This window comes from Planococcus citri, chromosome 1 (assembly GCF_950023065.1).
Source record: "Planococcus citri chromosome 1, ihPlaCitr1.1, whole genome shotgun sequence".
NCBI lineage: Eukaryota > Metazoa > Arthropoda > Insecta > Hemiptera > Pseudococcidae > Planococcus > Planococcus citri.
This window is the reverse complement of record NC_088677.1, coordinates 32950749-32978471: the sequence shown is the minus strand read 5'-3', so window position 1 is coordinate 32978471 and position 27723 is coordinate 32950749. Positions and strand designations below refer to the sequence as shown.

General features: G+C 32.3%; 4 protein-coding genes across 12 annotated transcripts in view; 1 reads left to right on the top strand and 3 right to left on the bottom strand.

Moving 5' to 3' along the window:
* Positions 1-15331, bottom strand: part of sog (short gastrulation) — a 35971-nt gene extending 20640 nt beyond the window's left edge. Inside the window, exons 1-2 of one of the 9 annotated variants that reach the window (XM_065343942.1) lie at positions 14776-15331; positions 14090-14283 (exon numbers count right to left, since the gene is read on the bottom strand). In XM_065343942.1, coding sequence (XP_065200014.1) covers positions 14090-14225 — 136 coding nt within the window. In that variant the 5' untranslated portion in view covers positions 14226-14283; positions 14776-15331. The remainder of the gene's footprint in view (positions 1-14089; positions 14284-14775) is intronic. The other 8 variants (XM_065343944.1, XM_065343945.1, XM_065343946.1 and 5 more) reach the window with 8 other exon arrangements.
* Positions 15332-18619: 3288 nt separating this feature from the next.
* LOC135831456 (tRNA methyltransferase 10 homolog C-like) lies at positions 18620-20603 on the bottom strand. The gene is made up of 4 exons (XM_065343964.1): positions 19584-20603; positions 19386-19519; positions 19116-19302; positions 18620-19003 (listed from the first exon to the last, which is right to left on the bottom strand). The coding sequence occupies exons 1-4, from the start codon at positions 20443-20445 to the stop codon at positions 18888-18890; spliced, it is 1299 nt and encodes a 432-aa protein (XP_065200036.1). The 5' UTR covers positions 20446-20603; the 3' UTR covers positions 18620-18887.
* Positions 20604-21046: 443 nt separating this feature from the next.
* On the top strand, positions 21047-23097 carry LOC135831460 (NECAP-like protein CG9132). Its single transcript, XM_065343972.1, has 5 exons — positions 21047-21318; positions 21507-21712; positions 21784-21974; positions 22065-22189; positions 22269-23097. The coding sequence occupies exons 1-5, from the start codon at positions 21233-21235 to the stop codon at positions 22324-22326; spliced, it is 666 nt and encodes a 221-aa protein (XP_065200044.1). The 5' UTR covers positions 21047-21232; the 3' UTR covers positions 22327-23097.
* A 2198-nt stretch (positions 23098-25295) lies between these two features.
* Arf79F (ADP-ribosylation factor 1) lies at positions 25296-27527 on the bottom strand. The gene is made up of 5 exons (XM_065343974.1): positions 27266-27527; positions 26769-26942; positions 26379-26488; positions 26170-26295; positions 25296-25946 (listed from the first exon to the last, which is right to left on the bottom strand). Exons 2-5 carry the CDS (start codon positions 26914-26916, stop codon positions 25782-25784), a joined length of 549 nt encoding a protein of 182 aa, XP_065200046.1. The 5' UTR covers positions 26917-26942; positions 27266-27527; the 3' UTR covers positions 25296-25781.
* Between the last annotated feature and the right edge of the window lie 196 nt (positions 27528-27723).

Below are 27723 nucleotides of genomic sequence, written 5' to 3'. Positions count from 1 at the left end.
CCATTCATACATATTCATTTTTTTTGTGAGAGAATCCCTTAATCTGACACACTCCGATTTGAACGAAACTACCCATATAAGTTAAAAAACCTCTGGGATCAGAATTCCAAGCGTCAAAGACCAAAGTGCTTTTTTGCTTTTTTTGGGAATTGTTGAAAATTTAAAAAATTCAAAACAACTGAAATTTATTCTTTGATAAAAATTGAAATTTCAGAAAAATTAAAAATCTTTGATTTTTTTCTGCTCATAATGGCACATTTCCCCAAATTAGAAAATAATCACATCCGATGAAAATGGATAAAAAAAATCAAAGCTTTCTAATATTTTTGAAATTTCAATGTATGATTGACGTATTTCGAGTTGATAGAGGTTCATACATAGGGTGTTTAAGGATCTAGCTTACCTCGTTTCTCACTCTTAATATGCCCTGTTGTTTTGCTTTTGTCCTTTTTTTTTTGCCAAAATTGCAAAAAAAGTTCTGCATTTTTGTAGAAATAGCGCAAATTTTTAGTGTTTTTCGATACAATTACAGCAGTATTTTCAAATAAAACCAGATTCATTTTCTTTTTTTTTCAGAATTTTGAATTTCTTCAATTTTTTCTAGTTCGGTTAAAAAATGAAATCATTTTGACTTGAACATTTTGGTAGGACTTCCTCCCTCTACCTCTTCCAAAAAAGAAATCTATTTGAATTGATTTTCTGTTAAAAGTCCTTTTTTGTGCCAAAATTGCAAGAAGTACTAATTTTTCAATTTTTTCAATCAAACTGAAATTTTCCATTCATTCCCTTATCTCCTCTCAAAATTTTGAATTTTTAAAAATGTTTCTTCTCTTTAAAAATATAAAACTTTCGAATTGTATAATTTTTACTTCCCTCCCACCTTCAGAAGGAATTTCTCACTTAATGTGCTGCTTTTTTGCAAAAATTGCCAAAAATCTTGCTTTTCTATTTTTTAAATTTGACTCTGACATTTTCACATTTATTCTCAATTTTTGTCAGTTTTGATTTTTTTCCTTTTTTCCAGTTTTCTTTAAAAATTGATAAATTTGGATCTGGCTTCTCCCTTTTACCTCCCTTACATTTTATTGAAACATTTTCGAGAGTATCCTGCAAAAAGCCCTGTCTTGTTTGACACAATTAAAAGTGAATTTCAGACCCATAAGTCACCAGAAAGAAGGGCCAGGGGTCTCCAAAATGGCGCAATCTAATTTTTTCAAATTAAAAATTATGAAACATAGATAAAAAGTGACAAATTGGGAATAAATGCAAGATGACGAGGTAGCCGAGTGTCTTTTATGATATTGTGACAATTTTTTTTTTTTTTTGACAGAAACAGACAACTTCAGATGGAAAAAATCGTGAAAACCCCAGTTTTTCGCATTTTTGGAGGTCTTGTTCCTGTACTAAAAATTTTCCAAAAATATGTATAAGTTGTACATCTAAATAAGACACGCTATAATTATATGTATATCCTACATTTTTTTACGATTGTGCCTTCAAAGGAAGTTACCAAAAGCGCTAAGTTTGAAAAATGTCTTAAATTTACATAATGATCCTTGAAATTTGTCTTTTAAAATTTTTCCAGGAAGTTTTCAGAGCACAAGGATTAACTTACACTGATTAATTTTTAAATTCCAGCTGGGGGAGGGGTCCATTTTCCATTCTTAACCAGCCCTATTCTTTTTGGCAAAATGATCAGCAGTTAATTCGAGAGAGTATACAAAATTTTGAAGAAAAAAAAATGAACGAAAAAGTGAATGTCTTTTTATTTTTAAGCAATGACCCCCTCCTCCCCTTAATAAATTTTCAGTTCACCATATCAATGCAAAAATGAATAATGCGACCGAAGAAAAAACCTATGGCAAGTCCAAAGCATAAATACACTAATGCATCAGAAAAAACTGAAATAAAATTCTTATCATTGCGATAATTTCGATAAATTTCACCACTATAGAACAGTATGTCAATACAAAAAAAAAAAAAAAAAACATTCGTCGCGAAAATTTCTCTACGTAATTCATACAACATTCGATAGGCATTCCACTTTCCATTCGTACGAAACTTTCGAAGGAAAACTTGCTGACGCGAAGAAAAACAACGTGAAACAAACCCAAACCAGACAAGCGACTGTCTCGATTCAAGCGCATTAAAAACATCTACAAATTATTCTGCAATGTTGATAACCTAATAATTTCGTCTGGTTTATCATTTGTGAAAAATTAAAATTTTTAATCAACTATGACACAACAGCGTTCATATGTTTTTTCATTAAAGCTATTCGTTCCATTTTTAACAAACCAGACAGAGAGAGAAAAGAAAAAGAAAGCGAATGGTCGTAGTCTGTGCGCTTCAGAATGTACTCGGTTAGATTAATAAACTTTTACACATGCATGTAAGATGTTAAGCGTGCGTTTTTTCGAGACACGCGACAAAATAAAAATTTTTTTCACACATTTTTGTACAATCCAGCGAGTGACGAATGGAATTTTTCAAATGCGCCACAATGTGTGAAATTTCGCTTAATGAATATAAAAATTCTAAAGGAAAACGTTTAGCTACCCTATGAGAAAATGGGTGTCATTTTTTAATTATCAAATTTAATTCTGTCCAAAAATTACATATCATTCGTTTGGTCGTCGCCACGTCGCGTCGGCTATAATATTATTCGTTATATTTACATTAAAGCCAAAGAAAATATCGCTCGTTGAAATATTACTGAGGAAAATTTATTATTAGAATTTGCTACGAAATGAGAGAAAGCTGCCTCGTGTTGTTATTTTTTTTTTTATAACGGTTGCCGTTTAATAATAATCAAATTATTAGAGGGTCAATTCACACTGCTAGTCCATGCTTGGGTCTCTGATGGTCAGTTCGGTTCAGTTCAGTTCGGTAAACTATTCAACCAATTTAATTCGACATCGATCAAATTGTGCGACATTAAACGCACAGAACATGGGAACATGCGAATAGTGTTTGCTTCGTGACCACATGTGCCAATATCAATTATTCTCCTACAGAAAACAAATTACATAAATGGCATATTCTATCGAGATTCTGCAGTGTATTTCAAAAACGTCCTAACTACTCGTAGAAAAAAAATATTAAAATTAAAACAAAAAAGGAGCAATAAATTGATGGATACCAATTTAGGCAATCCACCATAACGACCCGATAAAAAATGATCGACTGAGATAGTCTTATATTCCATAAATTGAAAAAAATTTTAATTCCAAAAAAAACACGTATTTTTTAACTCGAACGAGAAACTTTATAAGTGAGAAAACAAGACCGCATTATTGACGTGTTTTTTTTTCTTCGTCAATTTTCGTTCTAATTAAAATTCAATAATTTTACGCAAGCACGTTGATTCGGTTACACAATGTGGAACGATTTTTATTGAATTAATCACGAGACTGAGGCGAACATGAGACTATGAACGGAATTGGATCAAAGCGAGCTCGATGCCCGGCACGAACACAGACTCGAGAATGGATTAATAGTGTGAATTGACCCTAACGCTCTTCTCTGTCATGTTCGATATCAAATGCGCGTGTAAAAACGTTATACCATATTTTAAAGACTCAAATCTCAGACAGCGTAATTACGCTTTGGGCCAGAACCAAATTTAGTCGCACGATGTATAGTACTTCATCGTTCACTTTATAAGCAACCACATTTGCTTCAAATGAACTAAGACCGAGTTGATCGTTTTCGCGAAATAAAAAATAAACACACGCGATGTGAAGTCATTCTACGCAAGGTAGAGATTAATCGAGGCATGAACTTTTTCTTGCCACTGTGCTCTAAATTGAAGTTGAAAACCAAAGTCTGGTCCATGGATAAAAGAAAAAAATAATGAAATAAGCGAATATCAGACAGACGGACTTCTAGCGATGTTTCGTTTCAAAAATTGAAATTGAGATCATAAAACAAAAAATCTCATTTTTTTTTTTGCTCTGAAAAATCAAAATTTTGCAATACTCTGAATGATTTCTGAAATTAAACATCTGAGGGTGAGCTAACTTTAGGCCCTGCCTTCATTTCCAGACTCCAAATATGTACTGCACCCCTCAGAAACCTCCATCTCTTCTCTGTAGGTTAATCAGCTAAATACAACTCACTTAAACAGTGGCTCCAAATACCGTTTATGGAAAACGAATACATTTCCACTGCAATCACGATTTGAAGTTCAATTTTGATATCAACAAGGAAATTAGTTTTTATGGAAGGAGGGGGTTTTGTGAGTTAAAAAAGCAAGTGAACAGCGATACAATGCTCAAAATGTTCTATTCAGATCACATGCCCACTTTCATTGTATTTTAAGACTCACAAACACCCCCTTCGGTTTTTTCGAGATTTTATGCAGTTTTTCTGAAAAGCTTAATTTCGAAAAATATGATTTTTTTCTCACCCATGTGCATTTTTAGAGACATTAAGGAATTTTTTTGAAAAATCTGGGCCCTAAGAATTAATTTTTGCTCACTCGCGATGACAGATGCCGAATACTCAGAGTTGTAGCAGCCGATTTGCTTTTTTGGAGATTTTATGACATTTTTTTGAAAAATGTGGGCCTTCAAAACATAATATCTTTTCCCATTCACAACGAAAGAGGCCATCAAAACATAATACTAGATGGTGTCTGATACTTTACACTTTTCTGAAAATTTTTGGCTCTGAAAAATACCTACTATTTTCCACATTAAAATGTGACCAGACATGTTTTTCAAAGTGATGGACAATTAAACATTCTAAAGAACCTTCAATTTTTTGATTGTGAGCCTGAAATTTTTTGTCCGTTAGGTAGGTCTAGGTACCCATTTACATGAGTAGGTACGGATTCTCATTCTCGAGTAAAAATATTGAGCGAGCAGAGATTTCGCTACAAGATGTGGGAATCCAAGTTAATCGTTCAGCATCTCAACTTTACTTCTCCCCAGTACTTTATTCACAAAAAAAAATTTTAAATTACATTTTTCAGGATTAAAAGATTTTTTATATTTTCATTTTTCGAATAATTTAATTTAATTAGGGTACTTTATAATAGATTGAAAAAAAAAACATTTTCCAAAGTATTAATTTGAAAAAATGTCTATTTTCAAAAACAGTTTCACTTTTCAATTTACTTAAAAAATTGACTAAAACTTTACATCTATTTAAATTTCATTTTATTTTATTTATTTTTTTTAGTGGAGGATAGGCATTTAGATTGCTGATGCACGGGAAGCGGGGGGAGGAGGAGAGAGGGAGAGAGAAGGGGAGTAGGGTCAAGTTGACATTCAACTATTATTCTAAAAAAGAGTTAAATATTTACGAATTTTCGACCACAAAATCTTAATTGAAAAGACAGACGTGTTGAGAAAAAAAGTTTATATTTTCAACCTTGAATTCGCGCCAAGGGCAAAACATCAAATAATTTAGAATTTTAGGCTTTTGCTAGGCTGGGGCAAAGCACTGAATTGGAGGGTAATGCCCTCATTTGCTCTTCTTCTTCGTGAATATAGTTCTGCGGGTAACACATCTGACACAAGACCCTCACAGAGAAGAAAATCATTCAAAAAAGGTCATTTAGAATAATTCATAATTATTTTGCTCTTTTCAATGAGTAAATCATACCCTCCAACAGATTTTTTCATCTGCGATAATTCCTTCCTATTGTTTTTGATCAAACAATACTTTTCCACATAAATAAGAACAAAATATTGATTAAGTGATTCTGTAATTACCAAAAGAATTGCCATCCAATTTAAAATACTTGATTACCTATTCAAATACATACTTTTTGGCATTTTAATTTTGAAATATCTATAATTTATTCAGGATCTGCTACATGTATGCAAATTTTACAGGAAGAATTCATTCCTATTTCCGGCCATAGAAAAAAATTTACTAGACTTCAAATAACCACCCTTAAGATGTGGGCGAAATAATAAACCTGCCAAATTTGAACGTTATTATTTCACAAACACCGAAACCACAACACATTCACGTCATTCATGAAACTGAAAACAACAAACGAAACAAAAAATTAAAATAACTGTAAATTAACCTTACGAGAACTTACAGCCGTTTACGCGTAAGTTTTGGAAACACAAAATAAATCAATTTCTTCAGATTAATTCAGTTGAACAGATGAGTCGAATTGGGCCCCGATAATGAATTTATTCATTTCTATTTCGATAAAATGCGTGTAGAAATGTCATCGCTGACAAGAGACTGACATCCAGGACATTGAGAAGATTACCACATTTATCTCATAATAAATCCCCAATCCGAAGTATGAAAACGAACGTGTTTATTCATCTTTGTGGAAATTACAGCAGTAATCTGCGATTCTGCTTGAAAACTTAAATAAACGCGTACTTTATTTATTGTAAACATAGTAGAGCTATTTGAACTACCGTAAATAGTACATTAAATTACATAAATAAACAATCGTAACGAGAAGTATCATTTGAACCATTTTTATATTTCTTCCTTTTCGCATTTACGTAGGTAGGTACTTTTAGTGCAATTTAGATGGATCGCGAATTGCAGAATAAGAAGTATGGCGCCAGTTGCAGTTACACTGACCGTCGATGGATACGTTCACTTTATAATTGTACAGGATATCGTAAAAAGAATACAATTACGATAACGAACAAGAAGTATCATCTATGAAGTAAGTGTATAGATAATACGAATTATAAAAGATGTTCAAAGCGTCGTTGATTCATTCATATTTCATGATCACATTCGGTGAAGTTGGTTTATTCATTAATTTTAAAAAAAAATATAGTACGTAAGCACAATAAATGAAACTTTAATGAAATTATGACTAGGATTAAAATCCACCTTCAAGCTCCCTCACGAGTCTAATCTGTAATCAAAATGCAGAACTTTGGAAAAATATTTTCAGAATTTCCACAGGGTATTAAGTGCACAATCTTTCTCAAATGAATCCCTTCCCTATCCCTCCTTCAGTAAAAATGCACCAATCAGCGAGTTCAGAAAGTATTTTTGAGATTTCACTATCAGAAATGTCAGAGGACTGGCTAATGATTTTGACCGGCGATTGCCAGGGGCCCTCAAAATATACTATTTTCATTCTCTTTATAAGAATTTTCGCAAGCTTTTGCCTTCGCTTCGTTTGGGCTCTTTTGTTTTTTTTTTCAAATTCAAATTTTAAGAAAATATGTTCAAGACAAAAAACGTACTTTTTACCTGAAAAAATAATATAATATTATTTTTTTACTTTTCGAAACAAGCTTTTGCCCTCGCTTCACTTGAGTTTGTTTGCTTTTCATTTTCATAATTAAAATTTTTTAGAAACTCATCATTCAAATTTTAAAGTTTTGGATCAAAATGAATTACCTAAACAAATTTTTAAAACATTTTTTTTGTTTTTTACCCTTCGAAACCCGAATTTATACAAGTTTTTGCCCTTGCTTCGCTCGGGCGAATTTCTATTTCTAAACTAAAAAAAATCAGCATTTGAAACTTTCATAAATTCAAAAATGAAAATAACAATTTTTTAATGAACTTCACCTTAATGTGAGTATTTTGTGTCAATTGACAAAATTGTCATTTCAACTTGAAAACTCGTCATTATATTCGGCAAAATCGGTATTTTTTCCTCATACTAGTCAGCAAATTTTCAATCACCCCTCTCCCTCCTTTCAAAAAATTCTCAGCTTTTTTCATATCAGGTTGACTTATTTTCGCGAAATTGAATAAAAAAGCAAAAAAAATCAATTCTGCAACTCGCATTCAAGTATCCGAACCTGAGAAAAACACAGGAGGAGAAAGATTTTTGGTTGGGGGGAGAGGAGGGGGTAAAATGTTGAAGGCCCCATTCGGTGCATCCACCAGGGGCCCCCAACCGACCCAGTTTGCGCCTGAGAAATACGCTTCCATCATTTGAAGAATGTTTCATGGATTATTTTCTCAAGTAGTATTTCAGAATAAGAGTGATACTTCCCATTTAATTGTGTCTGGTTCATCAAACTCAGCGTTTTTAGAACTTTCTCGTCACTAAAAACAATTAAGTAGAGGAAAAAATTATTGATTTTTCAGCGAAAAACGTAGTGCTCTTTTAGGATCACTTTGAGTGTTGGATTTGCAGAACCCATAAGACACTTCTGGACTTTTATCTGCAGTTCTTGAAAAATATCGTTTTTCCAATGCTAAAATTTTAAAATCATTTCTTCTCAACAAAAAGGTTGTAGAATTGGAGAAAAAGCGAGAACAGAGGTGAATATCTGAAAATTTTCAAAATTTTTTCGTTCAAAAAAAAAGTTCATTTTTTCGTAGAACTTTCAAGTTGTAGATTTGTACCCCCTCTCCTCTCAATACCATACCCTGAAAATGGACCAAAAATCCTTTTTTAAATTTGAACATAACTCTAATAATTTCGTATTGATTAAATATTTCAAGCTCTGCATCAAATTCACGAACAATTCATCTAAAAAACCTGCCAGATGAGACATTTTTATTCACAATCACAAATCGTTACCAAAGGTGTTTTTCTTTTCAAATTACTTCACAGACGTACGTTTACGAATCATCGTCACCGGTGTTATAAATTTCAGCTACACGAATTAAAATAATTCAAGGCATTTGCCAACCAATGAAACCATTATTTACAAATATCCTTATCCCTACCAACGATTAAATGGCGAGACACAAGGCGCAGCCAAAAATAAAAAGCACCGCTACATTTACGCCGCATAGACTACACACTCGCCATACATGAAGCAAAAATTAACTTCTAAATGCACCGAATTGGCATAGCCAGTGACAACGCGCATGCATCGCGATAAAAAATAAATAAATAATAAATAGTAATAATAATTGGTGAAAGCACTAATGGGTGCTAGTGCTAGTTTCATCGTCTACGACGCCATATGTGTGTTGAAGCGAATGAAAATTTTACAAACAATTCTCGAATATAAATATTTTCAAGTAGCATTTAAATAGTACTCTATATCTACATCTGTGTACGTATAAATAATATATATTAATAAACAGGAAAAAGAAATCGTAATAAAAATAATGGTAAAATCACGCGAACGACACTCGCGCCTGACTCTGAACCGCAGCCTTTCGCCAGTGTAACGCATTTCCGTTATTCGTATTTTGGTTTGGTCATACGCCAACAAATCGTGTTACATTAATCTATTTCCTCTTTACTCTTTCGTGGTGTTTTTTTTCTCTGTTATATTTTTCACAAAACGTTCGCCAATTTGAAACAATATTAATAAGCAAAGAAAGGAGGTGTGTAGTGTGTACCTGCAGTGTACATTTTTTTATACGGCTACTTAGCAGCGCAAATATGTTCAGCATTCTTTCCACTTTTCACCCTCTGTTGCTTTTTCAACACCCGGTAAAATTCTCATTCGACGACTGTCATACCGTTTGAAAAATCCATCCCGACTCGATATATTTCCATATTCGCCGGTTGATAAATGATGATATAAAATCTGGTAGTTTTCGCACGGGTTTAATACCTATTCAATTCACTTAATCTTCGAATCACGATTCGAACGCCTTTTTGTAAAAAAAAAAAAAACTGGATTCGATGCCATTATTTTAAAGGAATTAATAACTCGAAAGTGAAACTCCGTTATTCTCAGCGGCTCAATCAACAGAATGTGAAGAGGAAGTTTCAATTTAGTAAATTTAATCACCTTTATCCTTTCGTTTCCTTCTTTTCAATTAGGCTATCGGACGGAACCTATCTCAGCGTTTTGAAAGTTCAGTGATGTCACCCAAACGTAAGGAAATTAAGTTTGAAACAAAACTAGAGCGAAAAAGGTCATCTTAGTGCGTAATTTTCACTAACAAGAGAGGGATTTGAAGAGTAAAAATTCATAGGTGTTTTCAAAAAATGATTCTTAAAAATACTGCATCGTCAAACAAGAATGTAAAGGCTACCCAGCTGAAAAAGTTTCTCAGAGGGCTTTCTCAAAAGAGTGTCAAAGGGTCAAGGGAGGGGGGAGGAGTAAAGCGAATGTTCAAGAATGGTATTACAAAGACAATTGATAATTGAGGAATAGCTTGACGAGAGCATGAAAAAATGTATTTCTGAGCTCAACTTTTCTCAAAAAGATACCCTAAAATCTTGAAATGAGTGGCATAGACATGCTAAGACATATATTCCAACTAAGTATTGACTTGTTTCGAGAGCCACTTTTGACATGAGTGAAAAAAAGCTCTTTTTGAGCCCAATTTTTCTAAAAAAAAATCAAAACCCCGACATGTTCGGTTAGGAAGCTACGTACCTAAATACGGTTTTAGAAATCTTGCTTCTAGATGGCATTCCAAGTTATGGGGGGGGGGGTAAACATTTTCAAGAAAATAGTTTTCAGGTTTTTTCCAGGTTTCCAGACCATTTTCCTCATTTTCCAGACCCTTAAAATTTAATCTACATATAGTGTGGGAGGAGGGGGGAGGTGGTCAAATTTTTTGAACATTATACAGGACGAATATTGAAAAATAAAACACAAAAAACCCAAAAAGCACACGATCTTCCCATCACGAGTTTCTCTAGTTTACTGTTTTTCTCTTCCTAAAAAAAATATGAAGATTCCATTTGAGAGTAAAGGCCGGATACGAAAAATTATTCACTTTTTTTGCAACCAAATCAAGAAAGGATTAAACCAGTAAAACTTTCATCCACGAAAGTATGAGACTGAGTCATTTCCGCTGCTTTGATATTTGGAGAAGATTTTAGCAACTGTTTTTGGAGATAGTTAAGTCGAGGTGCAGAAGGTTGAAAACGTCGAATGAAAATTTAAAAAAAAATGATTAATTTTATATTATAGGGTTCTAAATTTTCCAAAATTGTCCAAAAACTGCATAAATAAATCAAAAAAAAAATGGTCTGTTACTACTGGGAAAAATCGTTTTTTTTTGTTCCATCTCAATTTTGATCATAGGGGAAAATTATGTTTTTAGTGACGCAAAATTTCAATTTTCTTTTGTTGTCTGAATATTCGAAAAAAATTGAATTTTTGTGATTAATCATGCTTAAATAAAAGACACATTATAAATACATTATCAATGGCTGAAAATTTTGGTGGCTACTAAATTGAAAATTGAAAAAGGATGACCTTTTGAAGACTTTTGGACGTCCTTCTGTGAAAATTACGTAGCGGTTTCAAATTCAACTTTGATGGGTGATTCTCATAGAATTTTACGAGCTGATCACTGAAAAATAATGGAAAATTCCATCAAGTGAGAATTTTTCAAATTTTCAGAGTAGATGACACTACGTTTCATCACTGTTTCTGTTTTATCAATTTTTGGTAATTTTCAAGGTATTTCTACGATAATTTTACACTTTTTGTTGTTCTTTACGTGATTTTTTTCAAAATTAATTTCATTTACCTACTTGATTATTTTTTTTGGTACTTTTGCATAATTTTTTTCGTAAGTGAGCATTTTTGACAAAGGTGCATCAATTTTCAGCCAATTTGAACAATTTTTATGAAATTTCAACAAATTTGCAAACAATTTTCGCAAAATTTTGCTTAATCATGTCAATTTTTCCACCAAAGGACCTGAGAGGTCAATTCAACAATAATTTCTGCATTTTTGACAAATTTTCATTCAACTTTGAGAATACTAGTGATTAATTTTTGGTAATTGTGTTCAATTTTTGGCCAAAAGGATGACTTTTAGATGACAGAAAATTTTTTACGAATGTTACATACGTATTTCAGTGAAAAAATGAGCGAAATAATTAATGACTGAGTAAGTGAGAGATCCCCTAAAATTTCACTGAAAAATCATCAGTTTCATAAGCAGCGTACAATTCTTGGGATAAAAGCTTACGGGCGACGAAAAATAGTGAAATTAAATTTCTATGATGAATTGATGACAAATGATTAAGATTTCAGAATTCAATTGAAAATTTCGTTGATCTTTAATTTTTTACAGCAGATAACTCTCCGCAGATTGGCAAAACTATCCAGCTTCGCATCATGAAAATCTTATCATCCGTCTAAAATTTCAAGTCCCCAGCATGATTTCAACCCATAAAAGGAAGGGTGGATAATGATGATGAATATTGAATACTCGGCCATTTCTTAAAAGATTTAATGTACCTGTTTGCTTATGAACAAAGTATACACGTTTTCCTTCAAGTGTAACTAAATTTTGTCAATTTTCATTTTTTTTTCAAATTACTGGAAACATTTTTCAATTTTTTTCCTCTCTCTTTTTTGGCCTCCTTCAACTTGACATTTCCCCCCGTCCCCAGCCACAACTAGAATTTTAATGATGGCATAATAGATACAAATCAGTGACTCAGATTATCGTCGTATTGGTGATTTTACGCTCTCTCCCCTCCCTATAAAAGTGTACAAACCGATTTCCCTTCAAGTTTTCAAGCTGATTTGTTTCAGTTTTGAAAATATATTCCCACGATTTAGTCTGAATGAAACAGTTTGAGATTGAAATATATCTTCCAAAAGATTAAGCATGAGAAAATAGGAGAAAGTAATATCAAAATTAATTGAAAAAGTTCAACTTAATATTGTCAAATTTTAAAGGATTAAGTCAGCTTTTGAAGTATGACGCGTCAAGCTGATGATTTCTATACAAGTCCTTCCCCTTGGCAACCCTGTCAATTTTCCTCGCTTTTCCGAGAATAAAATTTGATAGGTAAACTTGCTAACTCTTGTACCTTGATTCCACATTTCATTCTTCAAGAAGTTACCCGCAAAAATTTACCTTTTTCACCATAAACAATGAAACTCCACAACCAGTCCACCTATTTGAGCACCCTTTCCTTTTCTCTACTGTTTATGCGAAAATAAATATGCAGAGTAATAAACGCTTTTTAGGCGACATCCTAATAAAAATTGATTAGAACTGCACTAGAAATAGAAATAGTGCACGGCACATACGGAAACGGACACTTCCTCTTTTGTTGAAAATGCCACCCGAGTTGAGTTCACACACTTGAAATCATTCATTGGCGTTATAAATCTGAATTTTTCACACAGACGTTTTTCATCAACAAATTCAAATTCAAACCATTTCTTTTTTAGATTCCTTCTCAATTCGGAGCGAGTAAGTTTCACTAATCTCGAGGAAATCAGAATAAAATACATTCAATTATTATATTTCCCAGCCTTTTCATTTAATAATTTACTTATCAGCAGGTTCATAAGGGACCATTTTTTGGTCAAAAATGGAACCCTGATATGGTAAAAACGTTGACTTTTCATCACCATGAGATCCATGACCCAATCCTGAACTTTGCTGGATAAATAGATTCATGCAGCTAGCAAAAGATGATACGAACACGTGATAGCTTATCAACACTTTCTCGTTTCCAAATATCCAATCTTCTGTCAAACCTAGTAGGTATTTATCTTTACGTAAATACTTTACAAATAAATCGAATCGTGAATCTGATAAAACATTGACAACGGAGAATATGACTCAAATTTCCTAAAATTTTTATTTTTTTTTCTGTTGAAATTTCTGACCTATTCAAAGGAAAGAGCATTATATCTATACCGAAGAGATTAAGTCACAACCACGTGATAAGAACTCGAAAGTGATTCCAATGCATTCTGCCATTCATTACTCCTAAGAGTTCAGATATAGTGTATCATATTTCACACAAGAAGAACCACGAACTTGGAACTTGAAGAAAAATTACGCATTATTCAAGAATATTCGGATCGTTGGCGAATGTTTTTCAAATCAAGTAAAACTGGTTCCGATTCATCATCAAGGTGTATGTTTTTTTTTTCAATGGTTTTGAAGGTAATATTCGCCGGATTCACTCAGCTCCATTATAATTTACAATTCCTCGATGCTCTAATTTGACTAATTACTAATCCCACAAATTGTTGCTACAATTTACGCATCTGCAACCCGGTGTTCGCAAATTAATACGTTCCAGCGAGAATCACCGGCCAAGGTTATCAAACACACTGTAAGTTGAGCACGTGAGAATCTTCCGAATTTTACATACTGAAATTTTTTTCCCAAACATGATTCAAATACCGATACATAGCAGTGCACAAAATTATACCCAACCGAACGAAAAGTAGGAAGGAAAAAACGTATAAGTAAATGCAATGCAACATACCAGACGTAGAATGCGGTTTCTTATGCGGCCGATCTTCTTGAAGTTGGAGTAATTGTTTACATGATATGTGACAAGTTTCGAGAAGTAATACAATCACCACCGCCAGTAAAAGGGGAAAACACGCATGAAATTTCATGATGACAACGTTCAGAAATCACTTTACATACCGTTGCTTTATTAGGAAAAGGTCGTAACTACAATTTTTAAAAAAAATGAGATAGTGGTATCATTGGAAAGAGAATTTTGTCCTCTACATGATGCAACACTTGAAATTGAATTTCGATGTTTTTTGTTCTCGCAATAGCCGAAAACAAATGGTTTTAAATACACGTTTTCAAAACCGTTACAATGAAAAGGTTTTAAATGATATTGTTTCTCAGATTGAACCTATTTCTTTTGATTTTTGTAATTTATTGGTAAGAAAAGTCATTATAAACACATAATTTCACGTAATTTCACTGATAAATTGCAGAAAATCAACCTCATCACCTTAAGGATATCGTTCCTGTGTATTTCTTATGGGCTTTTGATGAAAAAAGCTTGACTTAAGGTGAAAGTTCCTTTGTTGAATTTTACTTTTTTCAGTTCAGAGTTCCTCAAATAAAAAAATGAAAAATCAGTGCTACCAGGATGTTTATTTTGAAAATTAGCAGGAAAATGATTGCGATAACCAAATGTTCTCTTACCTCATCTAAAACTATCAAGTGTACTTGATAGAATGCTCTTTAAAAATTAAAATGCGTTTTCTGAGAAATCAACTTTCATGTAGTTACGACCTTTTCCTAATAAAGCAACGATACATAACAAAAACTATCACTGAAAAAAATCACACTTGTGAAGAAAAATTCACCAATTTCACAGCGATCAATTTAACACGCGCATGATGTGTGGCGACATAAAACGCGAGAAAAAAATCACAATTTCGAGAAATCATTAAACCACGCTCGATTATTTTCAAGAAAATACATCGTATTCCAATTTTTACTTGCTAATAGTTGCAACTACCTCTGCTAGGATCTACCCAATGTTTGTAATTCTAACCATAAGCTATTAATACGGCAATGCACGTGACTGAAACTCGCGAGAATTGGCTTATTGGAGAAACCAGTGTTACCAAATTGCGTTTCGCTAATAACGCTGCTTATCTCGTTAAATAGCTCGAATTAAAATACGATTTAATCGCGACTAAAAGGCGCCGAAAGCTCAGTCTGGTGCGACTTCGACGACTATTTCGATTCGAAACCGAAATAATACGAATACGAGAAACAAGAATTCGCCAACGATGTGTTATTTTTGTTTTAAAAAATCCCGCTAAATTACCACGTGTTGTTGGAGGATTTTGAAAACGAAACTGTTACACACGTTATAATAACTTCATTCAGCAAATGCAACTACTGCATACTGCAACGGTGTGAAAAGATTGCCAATTATATTATCCATGTTTAGATAAACGACCAACACATAACGCTATTGTTCCTTTTTACTGATATTATTTATGCAATTGGAATCGAACTCTTTATTATTCAAAAAAGGCCACTGCGGTATTTGAAAATCGAAAAAAAAAATTTAGAGAAGTATGATACCTAGCTACTACTTTATTTACAGAAAAATACTATTTTTAGGACGGCCGTTTAGGTGCCGAGTCAGCAAATTTGTAATCAAATTTTTCAATTTTCCCACGCAATATCTATATTTTATACGAGAATTATTCTCGAGAACTTAGGGATGATTTAATCGGTGCTTTCTTCGATTAAATTTAAGCTTAGAATTTGCAGTGATCGAGTCAACAGGTACAATGATAACAAAAAAATTGGCCAAATTTTTCTCATATATCTATGCTATCACCTGAGTAGTTATTGATACAATATAATACAAGGTAATTTTTCCATAAATTCACTTCGCAATCCAATCATACAGTAAAGTTACTACAAAAAATATTGTTTCTTTTTCTAAAACAACAAAAAGTCGCGGCTTCATCGTGCTTTTCTTTAAACGCAACATAATGAACTCAGCGAAGCTCTTATCTCAAAAGGTCAAGCTCTACAAATTACAAACGAAATCTGACGTTTATCAAAAAATAATAATAATAATAATACTTAATAAAAATAAAATAAAATATAATGTAAAATGTTTCAAAGATTGGTCAGCTGCCAGTTATCAAAGACGATAATAATACTGAATATATTATACGAAATTTGCCAATTTTTTAACTACGTCTGCATCGTACTTCTATTTTTAAAAGTACCTCTATTTATAATAAAACTTTTAAATTAAATTACATATTCAAAAAAAATATATATAAAGGAATGTGAAATTTTCTGGAAAGAGGTAAGTAAAAGTATCGACTTTTTACTAGGAATTACATTATTTTGAAATATTTACTTCGTGGCAGATGACACCTAGCAAGAGAAATGAATTCACAACGTTTAAATAAGATAGGTAGGTATCCAAGAAAAGTTGGAATATTGATTTAAAAATTAAAAAATGATTTACGATGAATATGTTGGCTGAAAATTATCTGTTGAGAGAAGAGTTAACTAATTGGGTACCTATCTTTACCTATTACATACATCTATGCAATTTTATTAAACCACCAATTTGTACATTATTGCAGTCAGTTCATAAATTGTGCAAAAAATTAGACATGAAATATATATGTACTTCAAAGGAAACTTCTACAACTTGAATAAGCAATGAATAATATCCGAATATTCTTTAATCAGAAGAGAAATCAAATTTAATTGAAAATTCACCACATAAGTAGGTAGGTACCTAAGACTTTCTATTCATAGTTTTACAGCGAAAAGATTCCCGCCGATTATACCAAATGAAGTAATTAGTCACAAGAATCGCTCGATCTCAAAAAAAGAGGTCCCTAATATTGCAATTTGTGCGCGAAAAGTATAAATATCAGAGTACATAATAAATCACTGTATAAAATTTGAGTTCAGGTAACATTTCGTAACACACCTATAAGAGAACAAAAATAGTTGACAAATAAGAACATTTCTCGAATACCAACATTCTTTCAACAACCCAAAAGCATTTTTTCTCTAAAATGAAAAAAAAAGTCTGGCGACACTACGGAACCGATTTTAGAAAAAGTAAACAATCCAAGAGCAAGAGCTGTAAATTACGATCCCTGACAAGTTTAATAATTTGGAACAAAACAATAAAAAAAAACAAAAGCGTTCCCAAAAATCTACCACCCTTCGAAACTAAAGCCTTCTAGCTGTTTGTGGAAAGAAAAGATTAATGAATTCATTTCAGCGAGAAAGGAAAAAGGCACTTGAGCAAGAAAGCGAGAAATACCTACGTGATCAGATACAACTGACCAGGCTTTAACGTTACTTTAACGCTGTTAATTTAAACATTCATTGTCATGCACGGACACGGAGAGATGCTTTTATCTTTCTTCCAGTAGAACCAACAATGTAAGCCACATTCCCATACAGCCATGTACTTGATAAAATTTCAAAGAATTGATTTTACTTCCTAATTCTTAACATACAATGTTTTCAGGTATTCTTTTTTTTTCACACAAAAAATAGGTTTATTTAGAAAGAAACGATCGAACATACATAGGTACGTCTACGTACAACGGCAGACAAAGCAAGGTGATAAAAGAGAATAGACTAACCATAATTATATCAAATTTGGTAAAACAGACTGCCACCTTTTTTTTTTTTTGCAAGATTACCTATTAACGAAACCTTTGTTTCAGTCACACTCACACCATACAGATTATACACCTTTTTAGAGCCACCGTACTCATACAAGTCAACGAAAAAAGACGCGGAAGGGGGTGGTGTCATCGTATTTGTTAAAACGAAAAAACAAATCATCATTACGTCAGGCTATTTCAGACAGTTTTTTTTTCCTTCAAATGAAATCTCAATGATGCAAATTTAGGAATGAGTAACAACAGTAGACAACATGCTACCATTTTCAGACTGTGTTCCGATAATCCCTTAAATAAGGTGCCATAAATAATGCAAACTTGTCTGTCACTTTAGGAAAAAAACCTGTAAATGAGCCATTCCCATGAGCTCGTTCATTTTTTCCAAGTAAGCTATCATTCCGGAACTCCGTTTAAAATGTGAGACGCCATCCCGTAATCACCAGTACACAAGAACGAAATAGCATTTCAGAATAATACATACTTCAGTATGTTTCGAGTAACTAATGAACAGAGAATGATGGAACGCTAAAAGCAATTAGTTCTGCGCCATATTTGTCATTGTCAATTTCTCACGTAGGTAGCTGGGTACGCACAGAATTTTAAATCCACTTCATTGACCCTTTTGGTTTACTTAGATCACGATGAAAATAAAGCAAATAATTGAATTTTTTGGAACCAATGAAGGGACGATTTAGTCTGGCTAGAGGTGGGTCACCTAAAGTATTAATTTCCTTCATATTTCTACGGACAACTGTCAGCAGCATAAACAAATATTTTAAGCAAGTAGGTAACTAAAATGACCTTTTTTCCCCCAACGAACTTGACAAATCAATGAATTAATACATAGATTTTTTTTAAAAAATCGATTTTAATTAGAAATCAATCTAAGACAACAATTTGGTGACATAATCATTTGTACTTCTTAGAAATAGTTTTACGAAAAATTAAGATTTTTTTCGATACGATATCATAAAAAGTCATACACGTAGGTAACTTTCAAAAAAATAATTCGCATTACAATACAACTTGTAATATTGTTGCTTCATGATGAGAAAAAATTGAATAAATACCTGCGATCACAGTAATTCAGTTCGCTTGGGCTTGATAACACAGAAATTATTTCAAATACTTATGATGACTGGACTTTCCTTCATTCTGATAAATGATCAACAACCCAACAACATGCACGAATACTTTGTTGAATTTTTCATTGCACCGCAATAACGACATCACTGGAGAACATTGAAGTGTATTCAAAATGTGATACGCTTATCAACATTATAATTCGAAGTGACAATGATAAAAATCTATGGTAGACGGTGGACGCAAGTGACAGATACTAACGATTTAAATGATTCAAGAAATCGTTCCGGTATTTTTCGCGAATAAATTCTCTTGGTCGTTTGTACTTTTTATATTTTTGTTGAACGTTTTCATCCAACGGATGACGAGCCCAATTCACCTTTGGTAGATGTCTAAAAACTAAATTCCAACGGCATCCCTCTTTTAGATCGTTCAAAAGGCTCACACACTAAAAACATAAAATGTGACATGTTGGTTAGTAATGACAGAACAAGCAAATACTACAGAAATATTAGGACTTTGAAAAATTACGTTGGAAATTGATAATTTCTTCGGACCACAACCCCAATCCACGTATTTATCTATTGGGAATTTGGCTGTCGGTATCTCTTCGAGCTTTGCTTTCTTATACGTTACCGGATCAACAAAATATGGCGACAAACCTCCTGAGATAAAAAAAATTAGATTTTTCCAATTGAAAATAACTTGATCAGGCGAAAATCTACGTACCGATAATATAAATTTTTCTGCCATTATACTTTTCCATAGCATATGTAGAATTAGGAGACAGATAAATTAAATCTTCTCTAGGAAATAAATCGACATAGCTTTGATCAGTCCAATTGAAAGAAAAATAAGGCTCTTGATTGGTTTCTTTCATCATTTCCATAATTAACGAGAAAAACTCTCCGTCGGGATTCAAATTGCAATATACAAGAACATTTGGATCAGCGAAAAATCTGTTTTTTATCCATGCCTCGAACATATGGAAAGCAGTACTCCAAATATACAGTCTGGGCATAACTTTCTCAAAACTGCAATCAATGACTATAGTTTGTCCATATTGCATCGCTTGTAACGATTTAAAATCGTATAAATGAGGTATACGTTCCAGAATGGATTCATCAAATAGTCTTGTAGTACGGTTATCATCTTCGAAATATTTCAATGCATTCATATCATTTTTTTCTATCGATTCAGCAAGAGCTTCAACAGCTAGACGGTATTCAAAGAAAGCATGCATCTCTTCTTCAGAAAGCGTCAGTAGTGTGCGCCAATGGTCCGCATTAATAGTTTTTGGTAATTGTGTTTGTTCCTGTACCTCTAGTTCCAGTTTCATCAGAAGTAATTGCAGTTCTTTAATTTTAGCCTCGTTTCCATTAGTGATTGCTTGAAAATCAACATTATAGCGGGATACTAATGATTCTGACTGGTCGAATTCTTCATTAGAAAAGAGTTTTGATTTGCAATACTGCTTAGATGAATTGAAGAAGCAAACTGGTGTCCTGGTTACCTTTGATTTCGTCATTACGTGATTGTTATTGCGAAAGAAAAGCAGACTGAAATTTCTGGATAAGCGTTTGAAATACATATTGACCAGATGAACTAATACGATTTATGAACAGAAATAATTATCATTTGTAATTTCTTCGCTAAATTAAAAATTCTCAAAAGAACAAGATTGACAATTTGAAATAAAATGTTTTCTTCAGTCTCCTTCTCTCCTTATCACTTGAAAGCTTATCATAAATTCGAACCTAATTTTTTACTAATTTTCATTTTCAAAGTATATTTTTCACCGACCCGTTCCTTTTTTTCATGTGGATAGTTCTGCTTTTAATTTTTTATTTAAAAAAAAAAACTAAAAAGTAAAACACAACACTACTTGAAAAAATGAAAAAAATGAATTTGAAATCAAAAACGAATGATAAATGAACTTGAACTTACGACCTACGTCTTTACCTTTAGACCATTCTTATTTTTCTAAATTGGCAAACTTTCCGAGAGCTAAAGTTGAAAAAATCAAAAATCTGTAAAAAATCAAAAATTTTAGAATTGTTCACTCTACACCAATTACCGGTAACATTTGGTGATAAATAGAAAATTTTGCAAATGACTCGAGTGAGCGAAATTGATGTGAATTTATGGTTTTTCTTCTCTTGTCTTGAAATTTTTCAAGGTTCAAGGTTCAACGACGTAAACAGCAGAACAGAAATTTTGCTGATCCACTTTGATTAGCAATTTCTTTATTTTCTTTATTCTTTTTCTAAATTTTTTGTCTGCTTATTTATTCGATTAATTTAAAACAATTTCAGCTTATCACTGTAATTTTTCCCTGCTTCATTTCGGTTTGATTGTTTTACTTGAAGTGCAATAAAATGGAAGATTACGAACGAGTTCTCCTGGTGAAACAAGAAGTATTCGTGTTCAAAATACCTCCCAGAACATCTATGAAGAGTTATAGGTAAATTTACCATCGTAATGCTAAAGTAGTGTACCATAAGCCATGTAATTTTCATTATTAATTGCAGAAATGTCTGTTGTATATTGTGATCTTGTAATCATTGTCGATTGCATTCATCCAAGTAGCAATCCCTTGGTCATTTTGTATCTTCGTTTAAACTTGCAAATAATTGTTTTGTATTGTTACAGAGCAGCAGATTGGAACTTGAATGAACCCCAATGGTCAGGTCGTATGCGTATGGTAGCAAAAGGAAATGAATGTATAATTATTATGGAAGATAAAGTGAATGGAACTTTATTTGCAAAGTGTCCTATTGAAGCTTACCCTGGTGTTGCTGTTGAAGCAGTCGCAGATTCTTCTCGATATTTTGTTTTAAGGATTCAAGATGATAATGGTTTGTACTCGAGTATGAACTTAAAATCAATATTAATTCAGCTATTAATGATTTGTCAAAAAACATTTCAGGTAGAGCAGCATTCGTGGGATTAGGTTTCGTTGACCGTTCTGACAGTTTTGATTTCAATGTAGCGCTGCAGGATCATTTTAAGTGGTTGAAAAAATCCGAAGAAATCGACAAAGAAGAACAAGAGCCTCGTAAAGATTTAGATTTACGATTCAAAGAAGGAGAAACCATCAAAATAAATATGAAAATCACGGTACGTTGAAACACACGCGTACTTTTGATGTGTAGGAAGTATTCCACGTCACACTAATTTGTGTATTTTTCTATCATTATTGCTATGTAGAAAAAAGATGGTGCTGAAGGTTCTGCTAGACCGAAACCGAAATCTGGAACATCAACAGGGTTATTACCTCCACCGCCCAGTGTTATAAAAATTTCACCTCCGAGTTGTGTTTCTACTCCAGCCAGGTGAGTGTTTTTATAACTGAATACTTATTACATTTTCTTTACCCTGTGAGAATCATTTGAAATTTTGTTTGATTTTTAGTGACCAATCTTCTGCCACTTCATCAGGCAATTCAAATCCAAATTGGGTACAATTTTAATTAATCGTTCGGCTTGGTTGCTTGTATCCAAAATTTGATTAATATCACCGTTCCTTTTCTTCATTGTTTAATCTACTGTTAAATGAGTATTATTTAGAATATTTATGGAAATTTACGGATTTGTGATTTTTGTTTGTATGATGTATATAAGGTCAAATGCGTTCATTCATATTTAGCATTTTATTCCAAGTAACGAAATATTTCTTCATCATGAAGGCTACCTTTTTAATTTCATGCAGTTACCATTTTTATAAATATTAGAGAAGTCTTACAAAGTGTATTCAGCAGTTTTTTTTTTTTTTTTTTTTGAATAAGAGATTTTAATTCGATCATAATAGTTCTAAACAAATGGATTTCGTAATGTTTTAAGAATACATATTTTAAACGCACGAATGTGTAATATAGGAATAAGTAAGAAAGAAAGGTGATTGATTTATGGTGTACAGATGTGACATTAATTATTTTATTTATACATATATTGCTTATTTTATGGTATCGTTGAAATTAATTATAGTTTGCAGGCTGTTATATTCTTAAATTCAGTTTCATACTTACCCCTTTAGTTATTCATCAAAAGAATCTGAATTTTCGTTCAATGTAGCATTTGATATATTTTTCTTTTAGTGATTTAAATACTTGTATATTAAACTTTAATCACCGTAAGTACATGTATACTGCATGTAATATACATATTGTATTTATTTAAATCCATATTTTACTCGTTGTAAATTATTTTATCATTATATTTTTATGCAATGGTTTTGCAACTGAGATCAGCCTTCATTTTTTTGTATTCGGATGGCGATCTCTAATCGTGTACGTACATTTAGCAGATTGGTTTTCTGCTTTTGTAGTTGAATCGTTTAGCGTGCATTTGTGAAATGAAATGAAAACTTATTCGATTATGTACTTAACTGATTTAGGAAATCATCCTGAATACATTATTGCCATTTTTGAAATTAAAATTACGGAAATTCTGATTTTCAATCGCAGAATGTTGAATGAAAGCACTTTTGTGCAATTTTGATTTGGTTGTACGAGACCGAAAAATTATGTTGATCTTGAGAGTATGGATTCGAGGTTTATCGTCACAATTTACAACCTAAAAATTCTTTTGAGTTTACTTCTTAGTTTTTAAATTCTTGTTTTATATTTCCACGTACTCTGAATTTAACGTGTAGACGCTAAAAATGACATTACATAGCTACTTACCCGTTATTTTTGTACGAAAGTGAAATCTCACTAAAATTTGTACTATTTTATCCAATATTTAAAAAATCGAGCGAAAGATGTTTCCAATTGCTATCATGAACTTCCGGGTAATATGCATTAGAATGTGGGTATCAATTATTAGAGCTATCAGGACTTAATCAATTTCTGAGTGGTAATCTTTGAAATGACTCATTTTCTATGTTCATTAATGAATGGTCTGAAAAATTTCATAATCGCCAATTCTTTTTCCCAACAAGAAATTCTCATTACCTATTTTAGTATCAGTATTATTTATGTCATAGCATAATTTAATTTCAGTGCTAATGTTCCAGATGATTGAATTGATAATGATTCTCATTTTTCATTATTGTTGTAATTGACATTCCAATATTGTGCTCTAAATTAAATCAATAAAAATACGAGTTTTGCCTTTTCATTCACGAAGAAGTCGTTTTGATTGCTCTTCCGACTCATCATTAAAAGACTGATGCTAAAAAACCCAGAAACATCGCGATAGAAATTAGTCAAGAGTTGAAATTTGTGGGTAGAAAAATATGTGACAGGAAGAAGTGCATTCGGTGTGATGTGAAATCTGTGTTATCTCCAAGTGATGTAAGTAATGTGAATATTTCAAAGATTGACCCCATATTTCTTTCATTAACATTCAAGACACCCGAATTGCGCAAGAAATTTCGAAAGTAGAATTATGTAAATTATATTTTGGAATAATAAAATATTTCAATGTACAATAATATAACCATATTAATAATTAACGTTTTTGTTTTCAATGTCTGTTTTTATCATTTAGCTTTTTATTTATATAATAGTTTTTTTTTTTGTACAAAATCTTTTAACATCGAAGAGACGATTAATTTGCATGTAATATAAACGTCACATTAAGAAGTTGAATAATATACTGATTCTATAAATTATACAGCACAAATACAAAGATGTCTCAAATAAAAAAATATACTGTATCATGAATAAATAAATAAAATAAATAAATAAAGAATAAATGCATGTAAAATGTACATCACTAGAGTGGTCCTTATTTCACTGTTCAAGATGAACAATGTTCGCCTTAAGTAAACTAATTCGATATTTGGTTCAGGTTTTTCATCTCAAAATGTCACCAATATGTGAAAAAAAAATGGCAAAAGTTTTGAGACATCGAAGTCAATATTTTTCACGATGCAAAACAATTCCGTCGAACTATTCCCTTCTAAAAAGGAATAACCCTGGGGGTCTTTAAATAAGGACCACTCTGAAAAATGAACCAATTTACATAATTCAAAATGATGAAAAATAACCAAAAAAGCGAACGGGCCATAAAAAATTTGAATTGTTTGCTGCATAGGAAAACCGAAAGTGAATTTTGAAAAATTAACATTAAAACGTACTATTTATCAAACATATAATTGGAATGTAAAGTTATTTACAAATTTGTACAGCAAAAGTGACACGTTGGAACTCGAACGAGATCTTCGCAAATATTCCACGCAAACCGAACCGAAATCAAGACATACTGAATCGGTAACATCATCTTGGCTCTTGTCATAACCATTGTTGACACAGAGGATAATTTTACACATGCGAAAACGTAAACCAACTCAATCTTCTGTTTCAATTCTCCGATCAACTTTGTACTTTAAATCTCACGTCGTGCAGTAATTTAACGTATACAAATTGAAATTTCAAAATAGAATATCAACGATCTGAATCTTCGACATTATCGTCTTGTAAATATCAAAAAACTCTTTAGCAATAAAAAATTGTATTTATAACTTAAGAAGCTTACAAATTAACCATTCAACGAATACTCACACATGAACTGTGACCATACTGCTTACAAATTAAAAATAAACAATTTTTTATTTTTAAGTAATTTATCAGATAAAAAAAAAACAAGTTTACACAGAATAAAATTGTGATTTCGCTAAAATAACTCGTATATAAGAACGTTTCGCAATAAAAATGAAAGCATTATAATTTTACACGAAAAGATAGAGGCTGATAAAAGGACACCGTAAGATAATGTCGTAAGAATTTTTTCTTCATTTTCCATTCGAGAAATCTTAAAATTAGTCAACTTCGGAGAAATCATTTCATAAATGATCTTACAAAATGACGTATTTTTCATCATTTTTCGTAATTTTTTTAAATGGGGGAAAAGAAGAGAAATTATTTATACTATAGAACAACAATTGAGGAAAATTCATACAGCGGAACGCGAACATTCGTCACTAGCGGTTGGCATTTTTCAACTGATTAGAGAGCCAGTCCAATCCTTCGTAAAGACCATCTCCACTAGTAGCGCAAGTAGCTTGAATATACCAATTTCGATTACGTAACGAATGAAGACCCAATTTGTCAGTAATTTCGGCGGCATTCATAGCGTTTGGTAAGTCCTAATACAATATTCAATTTATTGATCATGTAAAAAAAATATTCATCGCATTCAAAGCAATTTTTCGTGGTTTGTGGAATAATGATGAAAACAATGAGTAAATTTTTCATTACAAGAAAAACCATTCTTCATTTTCGTCCCCCACATTTCCTACAAAAACTTTGCGATGGAGCATGCAAGCGTATCGGAAAAAATTATGATAGAAGGTATCATAATCAACTGACCTGTTTGTTGGCGAATATTAAAAGCACAGCATCTCTCAGTTCATCTTCGGCTAACATTCTCATCAATTCTTCTCTTGCTTCGCCGATTCTTTCTCTATCGTTACTGTCTACTACAAATATTAAACCCTACAGAGCATAAAAAGAATGCATTAAAGAACTGTGTAATTTGATCATAAGAGTGGACCAATCGAAAGGCGTTCTCACTGTACCTGTGTATTTTGGAAATAATGTCTCCATAAAGGCCGGATTTTGTCTTGACCACCGACATCCCAGACAGTAAAGCTAATGTTTTTGTATTCAACGGTTTCGACGTTAAAACCTGAAACCCATACAACGAATTAATGAGTCAGAACTCTCATTAGACATGTTACACGTAAGAACAAAATTTCCAACATATTTTAATGCAAAAAAGAGATTATATAGAAGAATACTCAACGAATAATCAACATTAAAAATAATGCAAATTGTATCATTCTGAAGTGGTATTGAGTTTAAATACATGAAATGAATTTCTAGTGGATATTTTGAACGTTTTCGACGACAGCTAATGAATACAAAGAATACTTGGAACCATGAGAAATGAAATTAAAATCACTCACCGATTGTAGGAATTGTCGTTACGATTTCACCTAACTTTAATTTGTATAAAATAGTAGTTTTACCGGCGGCATCCAAGCCAACCATCAATATTCTCATTTCTTTCTTGCCAAAAAGGCCTTTGAATAAATTTGCGAACATGTTACCCATTGTGATAGATTATTGGACAATTTCCACTGAAAGTAAACATAAGTTATACATTATTCACGACATGAACTTTCAAAAAAAGTTACGTATGATATATATGTAGAACGATTACAGATCTACATGTACATGCACAGGATAGTTATGCGATATGTGGCTAAACGTACTACGTAGTGATACCAATATGATACCAATGGGAGGATACAGTTGTAGATGACGGAAATGCGATTTGAAATGAGAATAGAACAGAAGCGAGGAACGATAGATATAAAATTAAAGTAGTGAAAATCTCAATATTATCACGAAGATGACATAGTAAATGACAATAATGAGTCAGAACAATATTAATACGTACCAATTAGAATTACACGTTACAGCCGGCAAAAGAAAGAAATACAAAGACACGGTATACGAAATTACAAGAAATGAAACCGAGTCGTCGATAGTTATATGTTCAATTAGATATCGTAGTTTTATAAAATGATGTTACTATCTTCGAGTTAGATTAAATATAACAAACATTTGAAGAAAAACATATCTTCACAAGATGGCGGAACTTTACGTACAGCAACTGTTGGAGTGTTGGAGTTTTTCAGGATAAAAACGTACACTCGTTGCCTACGGTTTACCTTCCTGCATTACCTTGTGCTCTGCCACGTAAAAATGGATAACAATTGAAATGTGATTGGATAAAATTGACCACGTGACTTTCATTGATAACACGAAATTCATTACAACCACAAAACGCACTTGTGGAAGTTTTTTGAAAAAATGCATTTTTTCTGCTGTACAGTTATGTGAAAGAGCAAAAAT